At 33.1% G+C, this 25856-nt stretch overlaps 2 protein-coding genes across 3 annotated transcripts in view; both read right to left on the bottom strand.

Moving 5' to 3' along the window:
* The window catches only part of LOC133197381 (uncharacterized), a 127240-nt gene that overhangs the window by 7456 nt on the left and 93928 nt on the right, over positions 1 to 25856 (bottom strand). For both annotated transcript variants that reach the window (XM_061333385.1, XM_061333384.1), the window contains exon 2: positions 1599 to 1918. In XM_061333385.1, coding sequence (XP_061189369.1) covers positions 1599 to 1908 — 310 coding nt within the window. In that variant the 5' untranslated portion in view covers positions 1909 to 1918. The remainder of the gene's footprint in view (positions 1 to 1598; positions 1919 to 25856) is intronic.
* LOC133197386 (arylsulfatase B-like) lies at positions 7243 to 21823 on the bottom strand. The gene is made up of 9 exons (XM_061333392.1): positions 21726 to 21823; positions 16909 to 17200; positions 16019 to 16205; positions 13474 to 13643; positions 12751 to 12862; positions 10015 to 10110; positions 8450 to 8693; positions 8216 to 8370; positions 7243 to 7609 (listed from the first exon to the last, which is right to left on the bottom strand). The coding sequence occupies exons 2-9, from the start codon at positions 17155 to 17157 to the stop codon at positions 7341 to 7343; spliced, it is 1482 nt and encodes a 493-aa protein (XP_061189376.1). The 5' UTR covers positions 17158 to 17200; positions 21726 to 21823; the 3' UTR covers positions 7243 to 7340.

Here is a 25856-nt window from a genome sequence, read left to right as displayed (position 1 = left end):
TATATTTATATATAAAGCACTAAAAACCAACAACACTGTATATCCTAAGTGTCGGATCTACTAAGTAGATACAAGGTCACGGATGGAAATTTATATAAAGAACTAAAAATGACCAACGACACGAACAATCATAATTGTCAAATTTTCGGGACGACCTGTCCCTTCCTCAGGACAAAGAAAAAAGTTAAGAAGTCATAAAACAAAGGAAACAGAGAAACAAAAACAACTAGCACTACTACTAAACTACCAAACACTAAATATTTACAGTATTACATGTTTAAGTTGAAGTTTATAAACAGTTGTTTACAAACATACTGTTTGGAGCAAATAATTAACTGCATTTATCTCATCAGTTGCAAAATTTGCTCCAAACAGTATGTTGGTGAAACAGGAGATCTCCGCGCAAGAGAGTCAATAATCACCGTTCTACCATTAGGACCAAAAAACTCAATGAACTTCAACTTAAACATGTAATACTGTAAATATTTAGTGTTTGGTAGTTTAGTAGTAGTGCTAGTTGTTTTTCTGCTTCCTTTGTTTTATGACTTCTTAACTTTTTTCTTTATCCTGAGGAAGGGACAGGTCGTCCCGAAAATTTGACAATTATTAATGTTCGTGTCGTTGGTCATTTTTAGTGCTTTATATATATATATATATATATATATATATATATATATATATATATATATATATATATATATATATATATATATATATATATATATATATATATATATTTCAAATGAAGTTTACGATCTGGAGTATTCTTGAAAAGTAGGTCAAATGTCATGGTCTAGCAGTTACGCTTATATTTTTCAAAATGTCTCATGACAAGCCCGGACACCTTAAAAATCATAATTTTTATTATTTACATGTTTTTCCTTTAAATTTTCTTTTCTTACTTCAATATAATCTTAATGAAAATATAAAAATTATTAAATGCTTGCTAAGGTCCTAATCGAGTCTCTAAAACCTTAGCTATATGGAGGAATGATTGTACATTTGTAGTCTTATCATTGAGATAGTACTTAAAAGAAATGAATTGACACTACGTAGGAGAGTTTCTGTACAAGTTTTGACATTTTAATCTTGTGGTTTTTGAAGAAGCAAAGAAAAAAATTACCTATATTCACTTTTTCTTAATTATTTATTAGTATTTTTAGTTATTTGTTAAATGAATTCCCTTTACCTAATTAGGATTCATGACTTTATTGGCAATAAACAAATGACTGTGAAATAGTTATTTATTTTTAAATTTTTTTTAGTTTAAAAAGAGAAAAGACATTTTTAGAACTATTGATAAATAACTTAAATTTTTGTTCAAGTGAGCTGAAGAAATTGACATATCACATATCAAGTACACGTTTCTAGAATGACATTCATAAGAGGACATACGAGTAGTTATGGGTTGTAGAAAACAAGTTTGAAGACGCTGTTACCATAATTAGAATTTAACGAATAAGCACATGACTTGATACTAGAGCAAGTCTAAGTACGCACTTTTTAAAATTCTCCTTGTCTACTTTTGCGACTCAGAAATAGCGTTTAAATTAAAATACAGTTTTCTCTCTGTTTCAATTAAAAACAGCATAGGTCACCTGAAGTTTTTACACCAAGTTTTAGTTTGTCTTGGTACGATTTGGTTCCATAGTACATAGAAGTTGTGTTCTTATTAGCACAACTATGGCGGTGTTCGATTTGTACTCTTTTTGGTGAGTCATGTTCGGTAACCTCAAAGATTTTCCTGGTGTACAGTAGGCCTGGATCGACTCCTCCGTTGGAAACCAAGCTCCCATCAGGATTTCCGGTCAGTAAGTTATATCCTACCCCGATATAGTGAAGATCTTCTTGCCGAGCCGTCGAAAAACTCAACAGAATCATAAACAACGCAGGGTATATTGTACTCATTCTTACTAACCTAAATGACATTTAAAAAACAGTTGTGAGCTTATGTGGTGTGAGTTGAATAGAATATCTAACATAATTGCTTTTATCATACACGTAGAAAATATAAATACCCACTGCAAACTCAATAGAGGCAAACTCTTCTCCCAGAAGGTGTCAGATGTTTTTTCTTCTGTTCTTATTAGTTATTTGACATTAGCCACTTTCACTTTTAATTTGCTTTTCAACGAATGCGACTACTTACACAACTTGAAGGCCATGTTTTTATCTTATCTTTATAAATAAACGTTGTTAATATCTGTTCCATTGAACCAAATTGCTCACCAGTTATATACACACTGGTCACGATTTAAAAAAAACGCACATAGGTAATCAAACATCACAAAGCACACTTGTATAAATGCTATTTATGCGTAACACAGTCTTATCAATTAGTTCCATGTATGTATATCACCAGATGCCTTTAAATTCAAAAATTAAAAAGACAAGTTCTTTACCAAAGTTAAGTATCTTTAGATGGATCATCCATACAGATTTGCTTCAGGTACGATTTCTTGAGAGTAAACCTGCTGAAAAATCTTTGATCTGATCACTCGCCTGGAAAATATAAATCAGATGCAGCATCCGAAGCAAGTCCGGTGGAATGCATCTCAAGAGGCATCACCGATGAAAGATTCTTCCATATAGGGCTTATAGTTACTTTGGAACAAACCTACTAAATAAATATTTTATATGGCCACTCATCGAAAATACACTAGTATAAGTCAGTTTTAGCATCCAATGCAAATCTAGTAGTGTGCATACCTAGGTGTATAATTCAAGAAATTTTGGTCAAGGTTAGGCTTATAGGTACAACTGAACAGACCTACGTCAACACCTAAACATTCATCGTCGCAAGCCACGGGTTTTGTGTCCATTCTATTTCCACAAACCCATGGCTGTCTCCTACAAATTTCTCTCGTTCTCATGAATAATAATAACATACATTCAACCAATGGAATAACATCTGACGCTTCAAGTCAGAACCAATGAAAATGATCAGTCTATCTTGTATTTGGATGTAACCATAACCACGAGCTGTACATCAACTTCGGTTCGAATTTCCTTTCTTAACGAGTAACGCTATTCAGCGTTCTCACACAACGTCTACATTCGAAACCCTGTATTTTAATGTAAAACCTTGTAAGTATTTTAGAATATACGTTACCCACCTCTGTTTTTCAGGATCTATCGTATTTTTTTTCAATAAATCTGCCACGCATAGCAAACATGATTTCATTATGGGCGCCGCCATTTAAGCGTACCAAAAATTGCTACAGAGTGATTTCATTGGTCAAGGTAAATCTGGCGTCATTTAATAAATATTCAATGATTCAGTCGCGAGAACGAGAGAATTTGGTAGGAGGCAGCCACGGGTTTGTGGAAATAGAATGGACAGAAAACCCGTGGCTTGCGACGATGCTATACATTGTCACTCTTCTAAATGCAGTTCTAGAATCAAAATCAAATCCCTAGATCAAAACAAGGCAAGATTGGTACAGGTAAATTATACTTACACGGGAGCCTGCTTCAAAACCGTAAATATGACCACTCTTACATAATATACAGGTCAGTCGCAGCATTCAAAGCAAGTTTGATGGCTTGGTCACTCTTCCAGAAAATACAAATCAGCTGCACAACATCCAAAGCAAGTTTAATAGCATGATCTTCCAGAAAACATAGGTCAAGTTTAGTAGTATGGTCACACTTCCGGAAAACAAAGGTCAGTTAAGGCATGCAATGTAGTACTTCCAGAAAATACAGATCAAGATTAGACGCATGGTCACTCTTCAAGAAGATACAGTGAAATATGGAGATAACGAACAGTATTCAAGCTCAAAGTCTATTTAAAAAATACAAATTGGGAGCAGAGCAAACACGGACCTCCAAAAACATCAGAGATGGGATCAGGTGCCACGAAGGAGTAAGTATCCCCTCCGACTGGTCACACCCACCGTGTGCTCCTTGTCATGATCGGGTAAATGGAAAATTCCGTAAATAATGGCCTAGCAATTAGTATGAAGAACGTCAGACAGTATTTGACCTAATGATAGATTGTATTTGCTAATGAGGTCAATGTATCGACCATAGAACTTGCAAAATGATGACTTCGAATGAGACTGTTGATATCCTTGTTTCTTTAAATTGTTGGTTAATGGCTTGCCTTGTTTTGAAAATTGATCATACGAAGAGCATGTTCTTGCGTGGGTAATCAACTGGAAGACAAAAACCCCACATGCAGGTGATAAGGGTACTAGTATATTGCTACATAAATGAGGTAAGTTGACGATAGAAACCTTGGAAATACAGGTCAGTTGCTGCATCTAAAGAATGTCTTTTATGTATGTCCTTATATGCATTGTCCAGGAATTTTTTTTTCCAAGTAAGGTTAAAAGAAACTGGAACAGACCTTTGAAAACTTCAAAATGGTATCTCTTCAAGAAATATAGGTAAGGTACACTGTAGATACCTAATCCTAACCTTTTAACCTGGGATAGCGACGCTGACACCGGGAGTACAGCAAAAGCTCTCTACTCCGTCTAAGGAGGATAAATAGAAGGTATTCAATTGTTTTGTTTGATATGGAATTTATTTCATGAATGGGACAGGATTTTTGATATTTTCACGAGTGCAAAGCACGAGTGAAAATCTATAAAGAAATCCTATCTCACGAATGAAATAAATTCCATATCCAACTACTATATATTGAATTTTCTGTTCATTACATTTTCTTTTATGTTTCCTTTGCTTCTGTCTTTTTATAACACAGTGTTATATGCTCTGACGTCATGGTTGAGCGGTTGAGAAGTCATAGCTTAGCAGTTGTGAGACCTATTGAAAACATTGTAACATGGATTTTAGCAACATATTTGGAAAAAAATTGACGGTTTAAGTCTCTATCAAGATGGTTTAGTTACTAATCTCTATCTTATGACAGGCTAGAAATTGTTTTTTACTTACGTTGAGAACCTTTCACACTGTGAGAGAATATCACTTTGGTATCCTTTCACACTGTGAGACAATATCACATTTTTTTCAATAAAAAAAATCACAGTATTTCACTGTTGAAAATGTAATAAAACATATACATGTATGTTCGGGTGTCATTATGCGGGGTTTGTCAAACTAGTATACGGATAGTTTTTTTTTAAAACAACCGACGTTAGTTGAAAATTGCTCACTCGTATTACAGGTGCCTTCACTATCAACCACAGATGTACGTTCAAATAGCCCTTTCACATTTAACACATGTAGAAATAGCACTTAAAAATGTGTCAAAATAAAATGCAGATAAACATACATGTACATGTATTGAAACAACATAGAATAGACAGAATTTACTGCATAATCCACAATTTGAAAAGTTAAATGTAGAGAAAGATGACGGTCAAAATTGGAGTCTTCCATCAGAAAAGCTGAGGACACTGGATACAATGATGAGCATTGAAGTGGTGAAATTTTGCGTATGAATGGATCATTTGCGTCTTTCTTATCAAACGTCAACTGTATTCTAGGGTAGGATTTCCTCTCGGGGGAAATCACACATCAGACCCAAATCCCCCCCCCCCCCTTTCTTTCCCAGAGTAGGACTTCCCCTAGCTTGTACATATATAAATTATGTATATTAACCTCTGACAGCGAAAGTATTTTGGCTAAAAGATGAAATGAAAGTTAACAGTTATATTAAATGAAAAAATTTACAACTATTCTATAAATGTACTTTGAATTTTGTAGTTCAATCCAAAATTTTAAGGAGTAGTCCACACACCAAAAGTTTATTTACGGGACCTACATTTTGTAAACATTTCGTTTGAAATGTAATTTCAGCATTGAAGACCGAGATAAGCTCTTTATCATTTCTTTTTATCATTATCATCATTTTTTGGTATTGTATTTTTCGAGGAAAATATATTGTTTTACTGCAAATAAGACACTAGAGAGCTTAAAATTTGCTGTTAATTTATTCATAGAATAAATATCTCAGTAAACATGTCAAGAAGAATCAGATGGATATTTAGCTTTTTTCAAAATCAGAAATAGTAAGGAACATTTTTAAAACATTTGTGAAAGTTTTGTTCATCCAATAATGCCAGTTATAGAAAATGAATGTTAGACAAACATATTCAAAAAGAAGTTGAAATTAAATTGCTAGATTTAAGAGATAGATATAATAATTTTTAAAATTTGAATTTTTATCCAATTCCGTTTGAAAGAAATTCGTTGTCGATTTAAAAAAAAAGAAAAATTAACTTAATTTATACCTAAAAGCAAATTACTACAGATAAGCCAATATCAAAGTACATGTATTCTCAGTGGGGGAAAACTGGCTCTGGGAGAAATGGTACTGTATAACTACTAAACAGAGTAGGATTTCCCCCGGAAAATTTAATCTTGTGTAGGATTTCCGTAGGGGAAATTCTACTTTAGAAATCTTGAGCCAATTTACAGAAATCATGCTGTAGAGCCAGGTTTCCGGGAATGGGGGAGGGGGGCAAAGATTTTAGAGGAGAAAGTCTACTATACAAGACCGGTTCTTCCCGATGACATTAGAATGGGTCAACCATGGGTCTTGAATTTGAATCACAATAGCATTAGTACGGGTGAATAGAGAGTGGGAGACTCCCCGATTCAGTAAAACTAAAATCTGAAAACCCAGATAATTCATTGTTTCATTCTAAGAAATGTCAAATTTTTAGGTAGGGTGTCTGCTATGGATGAGGCTATAGGGAACCTTACAGAAGTTTTCAAACAGAAAGGGATGTGGAATAATACGCTGATGGTGTTTTTAACGGTTAAACTGCTTTTTTCACTATTTAAATTAGATCTGCTCAAGTCTCTATTCTTCTGTTTCTTAAATTGTCTGCCTATGATTTTTTTGTCCGAAAAAATGTTAATATGAATGTATCATATGTTATGACATTATCAGAAGGAAGGAATGGACCAGAATTAAATGCAGAAAAAATTCCAGATTTTATCTAAGAGACTTGAACAAGTCTAAACGTACAGTATATATATTTTGTGATTTCTTTGGGGTGGAATGTTGAGTATAACTTATTTGACATGAAAAAATAGAATACATTTACATTTAAAGAATTTGACTATACTGCACCCTTTTAATGACTATTCAGGCCCGCAGGAAGCACTTTGAGTTTTGGGGTACAACCTTTGGGGGGCACTACCCAACAAAAATTCCTTGTCAAGCATCAGACATTATTATTGCGGGGGTACAAGCATAAAATCTTCCCCCCGTTCCTACGACCAAGCATTAATGTTTTGGTGATAACGAAGACACATTGCCATGTCTTTCCAAGGTTATTTATTTAGAACATAAAATGTGATAATGTACTTGTAAATCAAACGTAATATGGTCATTTTTTGTTTTATTTTTTAAACATTTACTCCCATGGACCCCAATATCCTCCGTGGTATTTCGGATCAGCTTTAGGGTCTATGTTAGGAAACCTGCAGGGTACCGCAGTTTTGTTATACTGAGCTAGTAGCTCCAACATATCCATTACTACATGTTGCATAGTGTCAGAAACATCGTTGTGCTCATTGGGATCATCTGTGATATTGAACAACCAAATATTCTTTTCAGCTGCACTGTTTATTTTTGACATCGCTAAATTTTTCATATGAGGTGGAGGAATCCAACTTCCATTTCCTGAAATCAACGCGTCGACATCATTAACGCATATGCAAATCATGTCACATTTGTATAGGACTTTGCATTTTTGAAAAAATTGCATATCATCATGTTAACCACATGATACAATGTCCACTAATGATTCAATCCAATTCAGGGATGGTAATGTTATTTACTGCTGATTTGAAATTGACTTTGTCTACTTATGATAAAAATAATAAAAATATTAAAATAAGCAAATATATACAAAGTCATTCATTTATTCTAAATCATTAGTGGATTTATATCGTAAGTAGTTACTATCATACTTTTATTACGTTAACTTTCCAGATTAACTTATGCTGAAAGACTCAATATTTCACTACTACCACTTACATTTTGAAAATAAACCCTTTCGTTGTCTGTTAATATTACAGTATATCTTTTAAAAGTTTAAATCTTCAACACCTTTTATCATGATTAGTACAAATATGTAACTTATTACAAAGGTGTATCTTGATTCCAGTTACTGGAGGCTTACATCTTATATACAAGTGTCAAGGAGTTACATTTAGACAGAATAAATAGGTAAAAAAAAATATGCTACTGAAATTTGTTCGTTGCATATTCTTATGCTATTCTCACCAGGAAAACCTGTGACGAGCTTCCAGTCTCCCATTCGGACAGCCGCCCTTATTCTGTTGTCAAATGGGCTTGTAGGCAGTCTTTGACCCACTGGGGGGTAGAGAGGGTCTATGTTGTGTAGAATTGATCTCCTTTGACTGGGTGTTGACTCATCACTACAAGTTATGAACCCAATGACATGCATTTTTCTTGAAATTCTTAACTATCATTTAAATTCAGCATTTGATGTCTTACTTTATGGTTTTCCACTGGTCCACTCCATCCAATGGTTTTGTTCCATTTAAATTACCACCGACCATTGACAAAAGTGTGGGGAACCAGTCTGAGATATGAATTAAGTCTCGTGAGACTGTCCCTTTTCTTTTCAACATCTGACCATGTACAAACCCCACGCCATGAACACCCCCTTCCCAGAGAGAGTTTTTCCATCCCCGCAGAGGATAATTATTCCCTCCTGCATGGATTTGTCCCCCATTATCTGTAAAATACAAAGTAACTGTACATTAAAACCCTAATGTATAAAACCAAAGAAGTTTTAAAAATTCAAATTGTTTAAGCGATTCCTTTGACCTAAAAGGTAGTACCTCTTAGTAATTGTAACTTATCATTGATCTCCCCACTTGGTTTTTAAAGAAATATTATCTTAATGTATAATTGGCCATGTCAAGTAGATGTGCGATACGGTTTTAGAAATGTTATATCTGCCTATTAGGTTTCCTGTGTGTGTTTTTGCATGTTTGCCAATGGAACTTTTTAAGATTTTTTAAAACTCTTGGAATTTCATACACAGCTAAATAATTAAATTCTGTTACTGGACGGATAAAGAATTTATTTATTTATTTACTTATTTATTTTTGATATTGAAATTCAGATTCAAATTCAAGATAGACGTAGTCTGTTAGTAGCAAGCGTGCTGTAAAGTTTTCTAATTCTACAACTGGCCTTCATTTTTCAGACAAGTGATCTGGATAAAGACTGTTCATACCAAAGTAGTTGTCATTTCTTCATTTAACAATTCAGCATGGACTACACTAAAGATGTTTTTATGCTAATCTTTCTGTTTTGAACGTGATTTATATTTTCGAAAAAGTGAACAAAATAATGTTTTAGAGCCCATTGACGATTACCATAAGTCTATTCTGCACATTTTTTTTTTATTGGGAATGACCATAGATTAAGATGGATCAGCTAAAGGTTCTTCATACAAAGAATATCATGGATGTTTATAAAACAGTCCTATATTAACCAACCGCACAATTATTATATGACTAAAAATTGTATACTACTATTATTTTTCATTTTCTGAATGCTAGCTTTTGGAGTACACCAATGCCAAAGTAATATACTTCTTATATTGACTTTTTTTATTCATACTACAGCTACAGACCATATATAGCTTCTAATCCTGCATTGTGCCTTTATTTTCAAGCTTGAAAGCTAGATTGTTTAGCTTGGTGTATGTTATTTATTAAAAATAAAATACAAAGATAAAAAATTTTAAGACTAATTTTTTTATGACTTTAAAATTATAACAATAATACAAATATATTCCAAGTGGTTATTAAATGAAGGATTAAGCATACTAACATTCACGATTAGACTTGCTCAAGCCTCTATTTTAAAATCTGGAATTTTTTCTGCATTAAACCCTGGTCCCTTCCTTACTTCTGATAATGTCATAACATATTGACATATTAATTTTTTTTTAGAAAAAAGTAATTATAGGCAGACAATTTTAGAAACAGAAGAACAGAGACTTGAACAGTATTAATTCACATTGTGAAAAAGTATTAGTTTACCTGTTGAAAACACCATCAGCGTATTATTCCACATCCCTTTCTGTTTGAAAACCTCCGTAAGGTTCCATATAGCCTCATCCATAGCAGACACCATTCCTAAAAAAATCACATTTCTTAGAATAGAACATTGAATTATGTTGGTTTTCAGGTTAAAATGGCTACTTAATTTCTTCTTCATGTGTAAGGAGCGTAGAAGACAACTAATCTAGTTTTTTAGTAGAAATTATGTTGTAAATAAAGTTTGTGCACGTTTTCAAATCAGTATTAGTTTTCGAGTACGAATACTTTCAACATTAAAAAGCTTCATACTTGAACATTTTTATTTTCGTTTTATTATTTAGTATTAAATCACGTAAAAAAAAATATGCAATTTCATCATGGGTATTTCATAAAGGTCCCATAGCAATACATTTTTCATGAGGAAATAGGAAACAACGACAGCGATTCGACAGAGAGAGAGAGAGAGAGAGAGAGAGAGAGAGAGAGAGAGAGAGAGACAGTATTTAATCTGCTAATGAATTTGGTGTACTTCCATAAAAGAAATAAAATTAGGTTTCAGTGTTCATTATTAGTCCCCTACCGGTGAAACCGGAGGGGACTATAGGTTTCCTCTGAGTCTGTCCGTCCGTCTGTCTGTCTGTCTGTCTGTCCCTCTGTCTGTCTGTCAGTCTGTCCCACTTGGTTTTCCGCACTTTTTTCCTTAACGCTTGCAGATATTGAGCTGATTTTTGGTATGTGAGTGTATCTTGACGAGCTACAGATCAAGTTTGCATTTCGTTCCGCTTCATTGATGTTTGATGGAATTATGGCCTTTTCAATTTTTAGGGGTTTTCCGCAATTTTCTTCTAAACGCTTGTAGATATTGAGCTGATTTTTGGTATGTGAGTGTATCTTGATGAGTTACAGATTATGTTTGCATTTCGTCCCGCTTCATTGATTTTTGACGGAATTATGGTATTTTCAATTCTTAACGGGAACCACTTGCCGGTAGGGGACTAGTATTGCTAATGCAATACTCTCAGAATGCTTGTTTTTTTTTTTTAATAACAATAACAGTCCATTTGTCAGGAATAGTCCATTTGTCGGAAATGGTCAAATCTCGGCAATATGATGAGTGGATAAGGATATCCTTTCCCAGAATGAGAATGGTGACCATCACAACCCGAGTCATCCGTCTAAAGAGCGTCGTTTACCCATTGTGGTTAAAGTATGGACGCCTTCTTTTTATGATATCTGATTGTTTAAAGTCTAAAGTAAACGATATTTTAGGAATTTTATAATTATATTATTGTTAAGATATTCAACTATTTTTCTAACTTTAATTTGGCGATCTTTCATAACAAATTACTCAACTAAGCACGCATCTCTTCCCAAGCTTGCTTCCACTTGGCAACAGAACAAACATCATTTTTAGCCATCTCCCTTCGTTCACTAAAACAATCAATCCAATTAATGATTGAACTTCTAGCAAGTTTTTTGTCTTCATAAACCTTGTACCAATTACTATATACTACTGCAAAGGAATTTCCAAGATATACGTTAAACTTTACAGCCGTTCGTTGCTCGAGTACGACTGGGTCAACCATTTTTTGTCACAAGTCATCTACATATTGACGTCATTTTCACATCGTGACGTCAAAAACATGGAGTAAAACATCACATATGACATGCTATTTATAGAACATGTGTATGACTATATGTATGCAAAATTTCATTCTGGTCTGAATTGTGGTTTTGTAAATATAGAGATAGTTCGCGAACTTTTTTATCACCCCTCGTATATTATCGAAATAAAAATTGGTGAGTGTATCTTGATGAGTTACAGATTATGTTTGCATTTCGTCCCGCTTCATTGATTTTTGACGGAATTATGGTATTTTCAATTCTTAACGGGAACCACTTGCCGGTAGGGGACTAGTATTGCTAATGCAATACTCTCAGAATGCTTGTTTTTTTTTAATAACAATAACAGTCCATTTGTCAGGAATAGTCCATTTGTCGGAAATGGTCAAATCTCGGCAATATGATGAGTGGATAAGGATATCCTTTCCCAGAATGAGAATGGTGACCATCACAACCCGAGTCATCCGTCTAAAGAGCGTCGTTTACCCATTGTGGTTAAAGTATGGACGCCTTCTTTTTATGATATCTGATTGTTTAAAGTCTAAAGTAAACGATATTTTAGGGATTTTATAATTATATTATTGTTAAGATATTCAACTATTTTTCTAACTTTAATTTGGCGATCTTTCATAACAAATTACTCAACTAAGGACGCATCTCTTCCCAAGCTTGCTTCCACTTGGCAACAGAACAAACATCATTTTTAGCCATCTCCCTTCGTTCACTAAAACAATCAATCCAATTAATGATTGAACTTCTAGCAAGTTTTTTGTCTTCATAAACCTTGTACCAATTACTATATACTACTGCAAAGGAATTTCCAAGATATACGTTAAACTTTACAGCCGTTCGTTGCTCGAGTACGACTGGGTCAACCATTTTTTGTCACAAGTCATCTACATATTGACGTCATTTTCACATCGTGACGTCAAAAACATGGAGTAAAACATCACATATGACATGCTATTTATAGAACATGTGTATGACTATATGTATGCAAAATTTCATTCTGGTCTGAATTGTGGTTTTGTAAATATAGAGATAGTTCGCGAACTTCTTTATCACCCCTCGTATATTATCGAAATAAAAATTGGCTTGAAACATAATCATTACCAGCATATGTTCTTCTTTGCTCGTCCTTTATATGCATATAGGGCTGTATATACTTGTCTGGTACTTGTAGCGGGGCATGTACGGATTGGAATGGAAGATACAGGAAAAGAGGCTGTAAAGTAATGGCGATTGTAATCACATTTTCTTATGACAAGGCAAAATAGACACTTCTACAGCAATATTCGACATTCATAAGTGAAAGTAAATGGTGGGGTTCATGGAAAAAATGACAAAATTTCTTTGACGTTTATTTATTGCATCTCGTAAAAATTTAATTAGTCATTTTAAATTTAGAAAACAAAATAAAAATAAATAAATAAAAAAAATTGAATTGAAAGTAGTAGACTCTAACACAAAGTAAGTGATGCTCAAGCTTTGGTACGAAAACATACTAAAGCACTCCGTCATAGAATCTTGAAGTATATATTCACATTGAAAAAAAGGAATATTTTTTTTCTGTGGTACTAAAATGACGTACAAATAAATTCATCCTATTAGAACCTTCAGAGTAGGCTGAGTTATTACACACCATGCAGGTATTTATGTCAATTTTCTTTGAGAATTTGAAGGTGCAAATAAATACACTGTACATAATTTTCAAGACAAATTATCCCTTTACTAGTTAGTGACAAATTATTATCTCGGAAGTGAATTAGATACATTGTTTAGTATTATCAATGAAAAGTTCATTTAGCAGACTAAAGCTAAATAGAAAAATAATACCTGGTTTGTATTGTGATTTTTGACAACATCGACTGCTTTTTGAGAAAATAAATGAGCCGAATACTGTCCGGAATAGTTGGCTGGGTTTGTATTATCGAGTAAATCTGTACCACACATTACCCCAAAACATCTTTCGTGTGTGAAGTAGTCCTCAGCACCACTAAGGTACCCTATAAAAGTAAAGAACATCGGATTTCCTGATCTTAAGCATAGGTAATTAAAGATTACAAAGATCACCTCAACAAATGTTATCTATTATGTACTAAAGGCAAAGTCTCACACCAAACAAATATTCTAGTAGTGTGCATCCCTAGATGCAAATTTATACAAGTTTCGTCTGGCTAAGATTTTAATTTACTTGGGAATGGACTTTCTTCAAAAATCTTTTCCGTTTAATCAATCGGAAAATGTTAGATTCAGCAACCGAAACAAGTGTGGTAATGTGCATTCCTAGATTCATCGTTTCATAAAATTTGGCCAGAATAGGCCTTATAGTAATCTCGGAATGAACCGGTCACTCATTCATCTGGAAAATGTATGGTTTATGGTCACTTCGAAAAGGATCTGCTCCAAAAACTTTAATCTGTCCACTCACTGGAAAATGAAGTTCAGATCAAAAATTCAAAGCAAATCTGGTAGTGTGCAACTTTAGATTCATGCATAACGTCCATGTAAGTTTAGCTACCATAGGGCATATAATTACTTGGGAATGAGACCTGCTCTTTTGAAAAAATTAACCTGCTCCAAAAACTTTAATATCCACCAACCCCCCCCCCCCCCTCCAAAAAAAAAAAAATTAACATGGTCATTCTTATGGAAAACATTGACTGAAAATACAGCATCTTAAACCTGGCTGGTACAATGAAACTTAGTGGATGCATCGTACATGGGTGAATTAAAAAAAATGACCGGAAACATATTTATCAACCTGCACTAAAAATAAAATATAGGCAATAAAGAATAAATTTCTATAGCTCACCATGTGTCTTTTGATACTGGCGAAATGCCTGCCAAATACCTCATTGATATCTAAAGTCACCAAAACGTTATGCTATAAAAATATGCTAAAAATGTCAAGAGTGCAACATCTTTTTGTGACATTTTGAAAATTGAATATTTTGGAAGATCTTTGAAACAAAAAATAATGGGGTTTTTTGGGAAATAAAGACTTTCGTTATAAAATTCAATATATTGTGCTTTTAATACAGACTGTAGTAACCTTTTGTTGACCTAGATGTGGTAATGGCTGATGCTGAAAAAATTGTTATACCGTGTCAGGAGTGCAACAGCAAAATTGTAATGTTGCCCAAAAACATTGATTTTACAAAATCTTTATGACAATTAAGCAAAAAAAAATTTCAGCATAAAACAATAACTGATAAACCATTTAGAAGTTTAAAATGATAAAGGAATCATAAACAACATTAATAAATGTCAAGTATCTGATTGATTAATTATATTGATTGATTGATTGTACGTTGTTTTACGTTCCCGTTTTTGAAACTTGTGTCCAATCCCTTTGACATATTGTCAATTAAATATGTTCAAAACAAACAATGGTATAAAATTTCATTGCAAAGGCTCAACAGCTTCTTGAGATATCGCCCGGAAACGAAATTGTTACACACAGTCAGAATCTACGAATTTATGACCTTGACCTTTGACCTTTTGACCTCAAAATCAATAGGGATTATAAAAAATTGTCCTAAATGATAAAAAATATCAAAACAACGAACTGCTTTACAAACGTTGAATGAATTAACGCGTGTTTTATTGTTTAAAACAATGTTTAATAAAAAAAAAAAAAAATAGCAGATGTCAGGAGTGAAACAAAATAAGGTAAAATAGGATCACTTCAATGTCGAGTATTTTTGTAAGAAAAGTTATATATAAAAATTCTTTTTTGACTAACATTTGAAAAATTGACTAAATAGACCAAAAAGTAATTTTTGGGGAATTTATTGTATCATATTTCTTTCATATTAAGTCTTCTCAAACCAGAATTGTGACAATTAATGTAAAATAATCAAAATGCCATTTTTTAAATATATATACAAGAGATTAGATTTAGTCATTTATATCATCCCCTGACACAAGTCTGAAGGATAAAAAACTATTATTTCCTTAGATTATGTATTTCAGAAAGTATTTTAGGATGTGGTAATGTTTTCTTTTTTTTTCAAACGAAATTCTACTGATAAAAATTCTGAAACTTTTTAAAGCATTTGTCTATTCTATTGTCACTTCAGAAATTTCAACTTTAATGTATATACAAAATGATGTTATAATTGAAAAATATGTTACAGTAAGTTGATTTTTTTTTCAAAAAATTTCATTATTTTTGAATTCATTCCCATGCAACTCTGATCAATATAGGGTATAAAAAACTTGGAAAGAAATATACTCCAAAAAACTTCAACTTTTGACACAGACGTCCGAATGTATTATTAAGCTCCACCATCTAACAATTAATATTATCTATATATATTTTTGAATGCTTATATCTTGCTCTGAAAAGTCATTTATTTACCAGTAACTAACTCACCGAAATAAGAGTCGAACCCTCTGTTTGTTGGGAGATATTCCTTTTTATAAAAACCCAGATGCCATTTCCCTACCGCGTGCGTTGAATATCCCGCTTCCTTTAGTTTTTCTGGTAGTATTGGGCTGTCTAGAGGTAAGCCGTTAGGTTGGGCAGGAAAAATTACTCCATGTTGAAGCCCCGTATGTATCTTTTATAAATAAAGACTAAGGATGTCAATTTTGTCAATAATTCATATTCGAATATTTGAAATAAGAATATTCGATAAAATGCATATGTTCTGACTTGATAGGCATATTTTACGATAAATCTAAGTGCTGCTGCACAACAATAAAACCGTGAATCATTGATGAAACACAAACGTGTGTGCATGATACATTATAAATGAAAAAAAGGGAACAGCAAGTACGGAACGAAATTTAAGTAATCAGCCAATACCGTAACAAACAAATTAGCAGACATTTTCGCAACGATTTCTTCACAGAAAAAAGGATATTAAATCCGGAACGCATTACGATCATATATATATATATATATATATATATATATATATATATATATATATATATATATATATATATATATATATATATATATAAACCTTTTGACTAGTACTTTTATTAATACTTTTTTTATACAAAGTAATCAATTTTGACGTTTTAGTCTATTACGTACGCATCCTCACAACGTCAGTGGTCCTGAGTCAACTCATTCCAACGGCAACAAGTTGACTCAGGTCCCCAGACGTCATGAGGATGCGTTTTACGATAATTTTATTTAAGTTATTGTCTTTAAACAAAAATATTAAATCAAGATTTTCTTTCCTGTCTTGTGCTTTTCTTTTCAAATTTGATGTGCAATATATTTACAATATCAAGGACCCATGAATATACCTGATAGCGTCCAGACATTAGTTGACTTCTGGAAGGAGTACATATTGGCTGCACGTAATAATTCTCCAATTTGATTCCCTCTCCGGCAAGTTTATCCAAGTTCGGTGTTTTTATCTCAGAGCCATGATACCCGATGTCGTTGTAACCAAAGTCATCTGCTATCACAAGTAAAATATGCGGTTTCTTATTTTGACTTTTAACGAAGCACGCTACAGCAAAAAGGACTACAACACAGAGTAATGATTTCATATTCCTCTCTTGTTGGCTGCATAGGTGTTTGTCCAACTGATATCTGAAGATAAGTATCAAAGAACACCATTTTATAGGACGTTATCATCGAGTTCCAATCAATCATATGACTCTCGTATGATCTGTCATGATTAACGTAAGTTCTTTTTCAGAAAAGATATAATTGTGGTTGTTGACATAGAGCATAAGCACAACGATGTATCTTTTAAACTTTTCGAAGGTGAAAAAATTGTACTCAATTTTATTAAAGCATGTAACTTTTGTATAATCATTAATTACCCTTTTGTATATTGAATGTATGTAATATAAAATAAAATGTTAATGATTTTTATAAAAGAAAATTAAAAATTATTAGCATGTTTTTAATGCATGTTTAATAAAATGTCATCTTATTTTCAGAAAGAAATGTTGTACCAATGTAACTGGAAAATGAGAGCATACGAAAAGTATTTTTATAGTTGTACTTTTTTCCCAAAGAGCCATGGCTGCTGTCATGCCGACGACTCGACCGATTCAAGAATTTAAAAAAGAAATCACCCGTTTTTATTTATAAGCAAAATTACCTTTTAAATTCAAGAACAACTTATTTGATTTCATTTGTGGACGTGTATTATATTTTCTTAGGTGCAAGTATAACACTCATTTTACATGTTCATTACTCTTATTTCGAATCATCTGTAAGCAAGGAGCTATGAATTTGCAACATTTAATGAAATACATAGTCTAAAACTGCCTTTCCCAAGACACTTTCAAACTGTATCGTGAATATTGGAACTTTTTCAAATTATGTTCATTATAAAACATAAAAAAGTGAAAAAAATATACAAAGAATAAAAACATGCATAACTGGAAAAAGAATGGTCTCGATCTCGGAATCATAACTTTTTTCAGTCCAGTAATTATACCACTGCGCCACGAATTAAAACGATATATATTTCAGACAGATTGCTAAATTTTACAGAAATATGAGTAGGAAAATTGATTAAAAATGTTCAACATTTCAAAGACCAACTTTAACTAAAATTATCTAATCAATATGAAGACTATCTTTAACCTTAATGTAATAAGTTCCAGTCATACGCAAATAGAATTATTCAAAAGTTATTTTCTGGTTAAGAGTGGACTTTGGCAACAGTTTGTCATAGTTCAGGTAGCTACCTTAATACATTAATTAATACATTTGTATATCAAAATAAATGTAATCTTTTGTGACGTAACACTTCTTAAAAATATGTATTTAGTTATTGAACTTTTAGTTCTTTTTGTATTTAGTTACAGTTATTGAACTTTTTATCAATTTTAATCAATCTTATCAATTCATCAATCTTAAAGTTATAAATCACCATGTGCATCACAAGACCATTTAAGAGATCACAGGATTATTAAATTGTTGCTGCATTCTAGGTTTTGCTATGGACATTGTCACTAGTGTGTTGTTACTGGGCACTACAGCATCTAAACACACTGTTTGAAGGTATCCCATATAAGGCAGTGCCGTAGGGGGGGGGGGGGGGTCCATAGAATGCTCAAAGAAGAGCAATCTTGAGTCTTTCTAAAGCAACTTTATGAGTACAGGCTGGAGAACGTCTAGCTTCCAATTGTCTCTATATATGTACAAGCCAGTTCTGGCATATAATACTCATTGACAGCGTCTGAGTGACAGTAAAAGGTTTGATGCGTCAACTTCTGAAAAAAAAATATTAGGAACTGGAAAGTTTATTAAGGTTCTATTATGAATTTCATTAGAACATCAATGTTATCCGAGTGGTTTTTATGTGTGATATGAATTTCATGGGGTTGTCTTTTTATTTCATTAACACTAAAGATTAATCCAAGAAAAATTGATGTACATGTAGCTAATGGATTCTGAAACACTGTTCCCGCTCCATCAAATTTTGGTACATGTACACATGCATAATTATTCTTCCTATAAAAACCTACTAATTTGCATCCTGTATTGTTCTATAGTTAATTTAATATCAGTATTTGATTACCAATTCTGTTATAAAAGGTGAACTTTGAAATTATCAGACAACAATTAAGTCTTGTATTTTAAAGATAAAATATTGTCATCAAATTAAAACTCGCTCATCTTTGTATATCTGATTCAAAGAAATCAAATCAATACTTTAAGTAAAACAGATTTAGAGATATGTACGATTTTTGAATTTGGTATTAATTACATTGCAGAAAACATTTATTGGGCAGCTCAATTCTAAGTAGTTCATTATGAAGTTACAAATTTCATTTCTTTATATATTTCTAGAAAATATGAATGAACCAAAAGTCTCTCACGAGACTGCGGCTGCGATAGATAAACAGAATTAGGTATCTTGGTACATGTATAGTCTATTTGAATGTGTGTCAAGTCTTATCAAATTGAAAAAAAAAACTTGAGGAGTAGCATTTTGAAAGAATTTCAAAGGAATTTCTATTTTTAGTAACCATAGCAACACGTTTGTCAATATCCAAAACCGATACACGGTCCTATTTTCCAAGTATAGTTTACTTGTGTATCCGGTTTTTCAAAAAGTGGTTAACTCTAACCAGATGTTTACATGGTGGTAACCTGTGCATTAAATTTGACCACATGGTCAAGTGTTTTTTTTTTCAGGAGTATGTTAGCGTTTAATCCTGTCTTAACTGCGTTAAGTTTAATCTAACCTTAATGCCTGGGATAAAATCAAAAACAGTGGTTGAAATACTAACATAGTGTTTCAAAATTGCCGTCCGTTTGGCACTTCAACCACCACAGAGAAAAAAAAAATTATGCTTTAGAGCTGCTGCTGACCCCCTACAGGGTTGGTCAGATGAAGAATGAAGAAAACCTAGAAAAGGCCACGAAACGAAGCCACGCTCTGTCTGTGGAACAGCCGATATTAATGGCCCTTTTATTCTATGCTCGCGGCTGTTTTCTACAAGTTAGTGGTGACACAATAGGTAAGTTTGTTTGTTTCTTGTTTAACGTCCTTCTCGAGAATTTTTTCACGCCACTTGCCAGTGGAGGGCTGCATATTTATACCTATACTCGGCACTTAGGGCCATTGAGCAGTGAGGGATCTTTTTCGTGCCAAACCTACTGCGACACGGGACCTCGGTTTATACGGCCTCATCAGAAGGACCGGCTACCCCGTCCCGCAGTGGATTCGACCCCGCGACGTAAGGATCAGGCTCCGGGGCCATAAAACTAAGACGAGCTCGATTTTGATCTCAATCTCATTTTTCCACTATATATTCCTTCAGTAAAAGTGAGACTTAGATCAAAAGTGAGCTCGTCTAAGTTTCATGGCCCTACAAGCCAGGTCCTTACTCCGCGACTCTAGAGCAGACCCTCTAACCACTGCACCACGCGGGCGGCCAATAGATAAGTATAATAAATTATTCCAAAATTTTAATAAATGAACATTAAATCTTACAATCTTTGCGTCTTCGTTAGCCAAGTGTTTAATTTGTATACTCTCCTGCAAATCGGACACTGGCTAAGGAAGATGCAGTGTTTATGCTTGGTGACTTTATCGATCAACGCTTCAACTGCCTTACCTGTAGTATTTGAAAAGAGCACGTTTCTAAGTCTGTGAAAGATGTCACAAATGCGATTGCTGAAAGGGCATGGCAATTATCAAATGGCCAAAAACTGCGAATGCAAGGACGACGATATAGTATTTTACCAGCAAATTTCGAATAATAACAAAGGCCCAACAATTGCTCTTTCTGGCTTTCGGTCTATTTCAAAGTTTGAAATTTAGATCATTATCCTCACATTTACTGTCTGTCGGTTTGATGAAATCTGTCTTTCTTGTCAAGAATTCCTAGGTATTATTCATCGTCTGTAGATTTGATAATATCAACTTTGTGTAACGTTCCAGTTCGACTTTTGAGTTTTAACCAGACATCTTCATCGCCGATATTAATAATTCTGACAGGTATTTTCATTTTCAACCATTCCTAGTTTGTCAATTACCATGTTGTTCCGGGGAAGCGATTCTGACGTTCCATGATTTGCTTAGATTGTGGCTGCATATTCTTCACCTTTTTTATTTTGACGAGTTGAACCAATAACTACTATCATGGAATTTGCGGTGATATTCATTTATGTAATACATATTGTTCAGGTTTGATTTAAATTCCATATATATATATATATATATATATATATATATATATATATATATATATATATATATATATACACACACACACACACCACCCCCTTTTCTGAATAAAATTGCGCAAAACAGTAACTGTGTGAAGTGACATTTATTGAAAATGACAAAGAATATTGTTATGAATTTACATGGGCCTGTACCTTATGCCATCCATGGTATCACGTATGATTAGTATTTTAGTTTAACATGGATATTTACACATTACTACGGAGTTTAGATACGATAATTCAAGTGATAATATGTGTTATATTCCAATTTATTTATAATCATTCCTTTTGATTGAAAGCGAAAGTAGAAACATGCCGTTTCACAAGGACTGAATGTGTTGTTTACATTCATTCGGGATGTTGTTCTCGACCCTTGAGGCATTAAATATGTGTCATTACGCACAACAGTGCTTACCTGTGTTTATTGGATGTTTAACCATCGACCATAAGCGATATTTTATCCACAATCCATATTTTCAGCTCTATTGTGCATCTATTTCCTCCCAAGTTTCATTCGGCTTGAAGTTTCGCACGCGCAACTTTGTTTGTTAGCTGCTCGCTGATTGGATAGCGATACAGCTCTTCTTTGTATATTGATTACAGTTAGACTACGGAGATTAACTTAATAGTAAAATGGCCCAGAAGGTGTTGTTTAACAACCCTTCCAAATAACAGAAGGTGAATATTTCCTTGTAATAGTGTGCACCTTCTCCAGCTACCAGAGTTACAGCGTATTCTCCTTCCGTAGTTCTGTTTACCTTAGCAACGTCTGCTACGCCCCTTCATTTCCATACCGTTGTACCTTCATTTCCAGAGTGGTGCACCTTCTATTTTTTTTTTTTTACACCTTCCGCACTTTATCAGGAAGTTCCAAATATCGCGTTTGTTTTATGTACTTTTATACAATGAATGATATGTTTTTTTTTATACAAAGACTTTCTCTTGTTTTGTTGACTGTTAAAAGGTACAGAGCCCACGTATTATTATAACGAAATGCTGTAGAGTATAGGAAAAGTAATTATTTACACAAGGTTTAATACAAATATCTAGGCACGACATATTTTCGTTACAATATCAACAATACAATAAAAGGGGAGATCACAAAAAACCTATCTTATACAAATGATTTTTACTCATCATAGTAAAGTTGTAGACTGATCTCCCCTTTTACATACCAAAATAATGTAAGATATAACAGAACAAAATGTAAAACATATATGTAGTACAAGCAAAAAGTTAGCGTTCAAAAATAAAACAAATGCCCACAAATAGCAAACAAAGTTTGCCAAAAACGCCGACCGCCAACTTTTACAAAACATGTGTTCTACATTGCAGCAAGTCTCTTGGGATCATTCCCACTCCCTGGAACTGGAAACAATCAAATAGCTTTAAATAAAATCGAAAGCCCCAAATCTATTATTGTATTATGACTCATTAACTGGTATAAGGGGTCATGACACCCCAGAGGTCTCTCCGACCACCCCCTGAAACTGCAAATGTTACATATCTCAAAAATGGTTGAATACTTTTCCCCTTAACCATACATAATCCTTTTCCTTGTGTCATTATGCATTTGATAATACATGTATAAAGGTTATACCCCCTGGTGATCATCCCCACCCCTTGGAACTAGAAATGATCACAATATGACCTGCATCGAAAGTCTGCTTGACCTTTCATTCATGACACCCTAGGGTCAACCCACCCTCTAGAATTAGAAAAGAAAATCATTCAGAGACCCACCATTAAACTTGGTGTACATTTTTGTATAATTATATATTCACATTTTTTTTTATGTCAAAACATAGTACTGGGGTGTATACAATGTACATAAACAACCTGGGACTGGGAAGGGGGAAAAGAGAGAGTGTTATCTCTGCATGGTCTTTAAAAAATTGATTAAAGATCCCTTTTCCCACTTGCCATCATCATTTACTCCTCTTACAACACATATAAATCATAGACTATTGGTTATATTCCTAGCCCTTCCTTGAATCATGAATGATGATATAAATATTTTAAGAATGGTTAAGAGTAAATCAGGTCTTGTACAATCTCTTAAAAATTGATTAAGCTTTGTTACAGAAGCTGAATTGGCTATACCGGTGTAGCTTGATTTTGTAATTCAAAACACCTTGACTTCGCTATTTTATCATACTTTTTTCTAAATGTACAGTTTTTTCAACATGGATAAAAGCGACACTATGGTGACAAAGTATACATTTTCAGCTTTCAAATGTTCTGAAAACAATGCACGAAAAATTGTTTTTCAAATAATCTGTCTCCTTTCGAGCATTTGCGATCACGAGTGTTTAAAGTTTTGCATGGGGCTACATGTATATACCTGGGTTAATCTCTCTCTCCTTTTTTTTCTCTCTGACATCTACTAAGGCCAAAAATTAAAATGTATATGACAAGTTTTTTTAAATTAATAAACTTTTTAGGATTTTACACTGTGTAATTCATACTGCAACTAGAATGATATCCCTCCCAGAAATGTAAAAAATAAATTACTCACAATCTTGCCTTTGATCTATAACTAATTACAAAGAACACAACCAGAAGTCTTCTCTCATGGTTTGTTACAGATTTCACATGGAACTTCCATTGCTCAAGAAAATGTAAGCTCCTGACTTAAATCCTTTAGAAAATGCATGACTTTTAATTTGTTATGTTGTTATGATTGAAAACTACTCACTGTGGACCCTCACCTGACTTGTTGCAGACAAGTTAACATACCCCTCAGGGTATAATCATCATACTTGGGCCTGTACAAAACTGAACCAGTCAGAGTTAAATCATCATGATGTTCGTAAAAATAACAAGAAACTCACTGGAGATGTGATGAATTATTTAGATTATTTAGAAATGCAAAGAATTTTATTTCTAGTCTAAAACATTTCTCATGTTAACAATGTGTAAAACGAATTCTTTTCGTCATTTTTTTTTAACAATTTCTTCTTCTCGAAGGGTCACACCCTCTTTCACGGGGAGATAAGAATGAGAAAATTTATTAAAATCCTCTATTGATATGTTTCATGATATTTGTGTCAAAATATGATACATATCGGGATATTTTAAATGAGTTACAAAATCTTCCTATTGTATTGAAATGAACAAAATATTTTTTACAATTAAGAATAATTAAATTTATTTATTGAAGACATTTATCTGTTGTAAAACAAAATTATTTAAAAAAAGTGGTGTTAATTATTTTGTATTTCATATTTATAGTTATAATATAAGCAAATTCTTTATTTACATGTTAAAACAAAATATTAAGTAAACAAAAAACAAAACAAAAAATAAAAGCAAAAAAAAAAAATAAAAAAAAAATGGAAATTTGTTTGCGATATTTCCATATTTTTACATATACGTATTGATATGTGTATCGTAATCACACAGAATAAATATAGGTATTGATAAATTTTTCCAGCCCTAAAGTAGAGCTACAGTCTCTTTAAAGACTTCTGGTGAATAATAAATTTAAAGTGTTCTGTTGGACTAGTATCCCCGAGGTCATATATCCCATCTCATTTAATAATTGTTCAAGTATCTTCGCAATGTTTCAGTTTCCAACCCTTAAAGCAAATATATTCTTGTTGCACATGACATAATGCTTTGACTACCGATTTTGGTGTGTCGTTTTCTACCCCCAATTGGACCCTAGGGTGTAAAATAAAAATTCTGAAACCTTATTGCAAATCTACAGGACACCAGCAACCATCTTTCAAAAGATAATTTGTCTTTTGCTTAAAATGCAAGAGAAGTTCTGGGAACTAAATTTTTTATTGTTGAAAAAAACCCATCGTTTTTCGACCCCCATTTGACCCCAAGGTGGAAAATGAAAATTCCAAAATCTTATTGCACATCAATATATATATTAGTAATTAAAACCATGCTAAAACTGTTAGGTGAAATGATGTATTTCAAATAACAGGGAAAAATGTTTCATGTTGAATAATGCTTAATCACATTATATAAGATCTGAGGGGTCACCATCCTATCTAAAGGTGTATGCAAAATAATGTTTTTTAATGAAGGTGGATACATTTTGCGCAGTGAATTTTTAATTGTAAATTAACATCTTAATTACAAATGGCCTGCATTTGACTAATATTTTGCCTATCCTAAAAGGGTTTTTCGAATGAAAGCAATACTTGTTAATGAATCCATGCACTAATATACATAAATATAAAGAATTGGTTTGATGTTTGTTAAATTTTAATAGAGGAATGGAGGAAGGTAACTGAGAAAAAAAATGTCTTGTCGAATTTTGAATTTTGCTGTGCATAAAGAAAATTCAAAATGACAACACACTTGTTACCCGAACGAAAAAAAAGAATCATCTTTGTTTATCATTCTTTCTATACTGTTCTGTTCGAAACTTTCAAAAAAGATTTAAAAATTCTACTGACCTTCCCATTGAGCTAAGAAATTTATCTAAGTCGATTGGTAGTATATCACTGGAAGTGAACAAATAGCAGCAGCAAAGCTGGGGATGATAGGAAATTTGCCTGCATGGACTATTTCAGTCAAGTAACGC

Source organism: Saccostrea echinata, unplaced genomic scaffold, assembly GCF_033153115.1.
Source record: "Saccostrea echinata isolate AGI-Se365-2 ecotype Australia unplaced genomic scaffold, CSIRO_AGI_Sech_v1 ptg000030l, whole genome shotgun sequence".
Taxonomy (NCBI): domain Eukaryota; kingdom Metazoa; phylum Mollusca; class Bivalvia; order Ostreida; family Ostreidae; genus Saccostrea; species Saccostrea echinata.
Note: the sequence above shows the minus strand (reverse complement) of the source record. Positions and strands in the feature narration are given on the sequence as shown.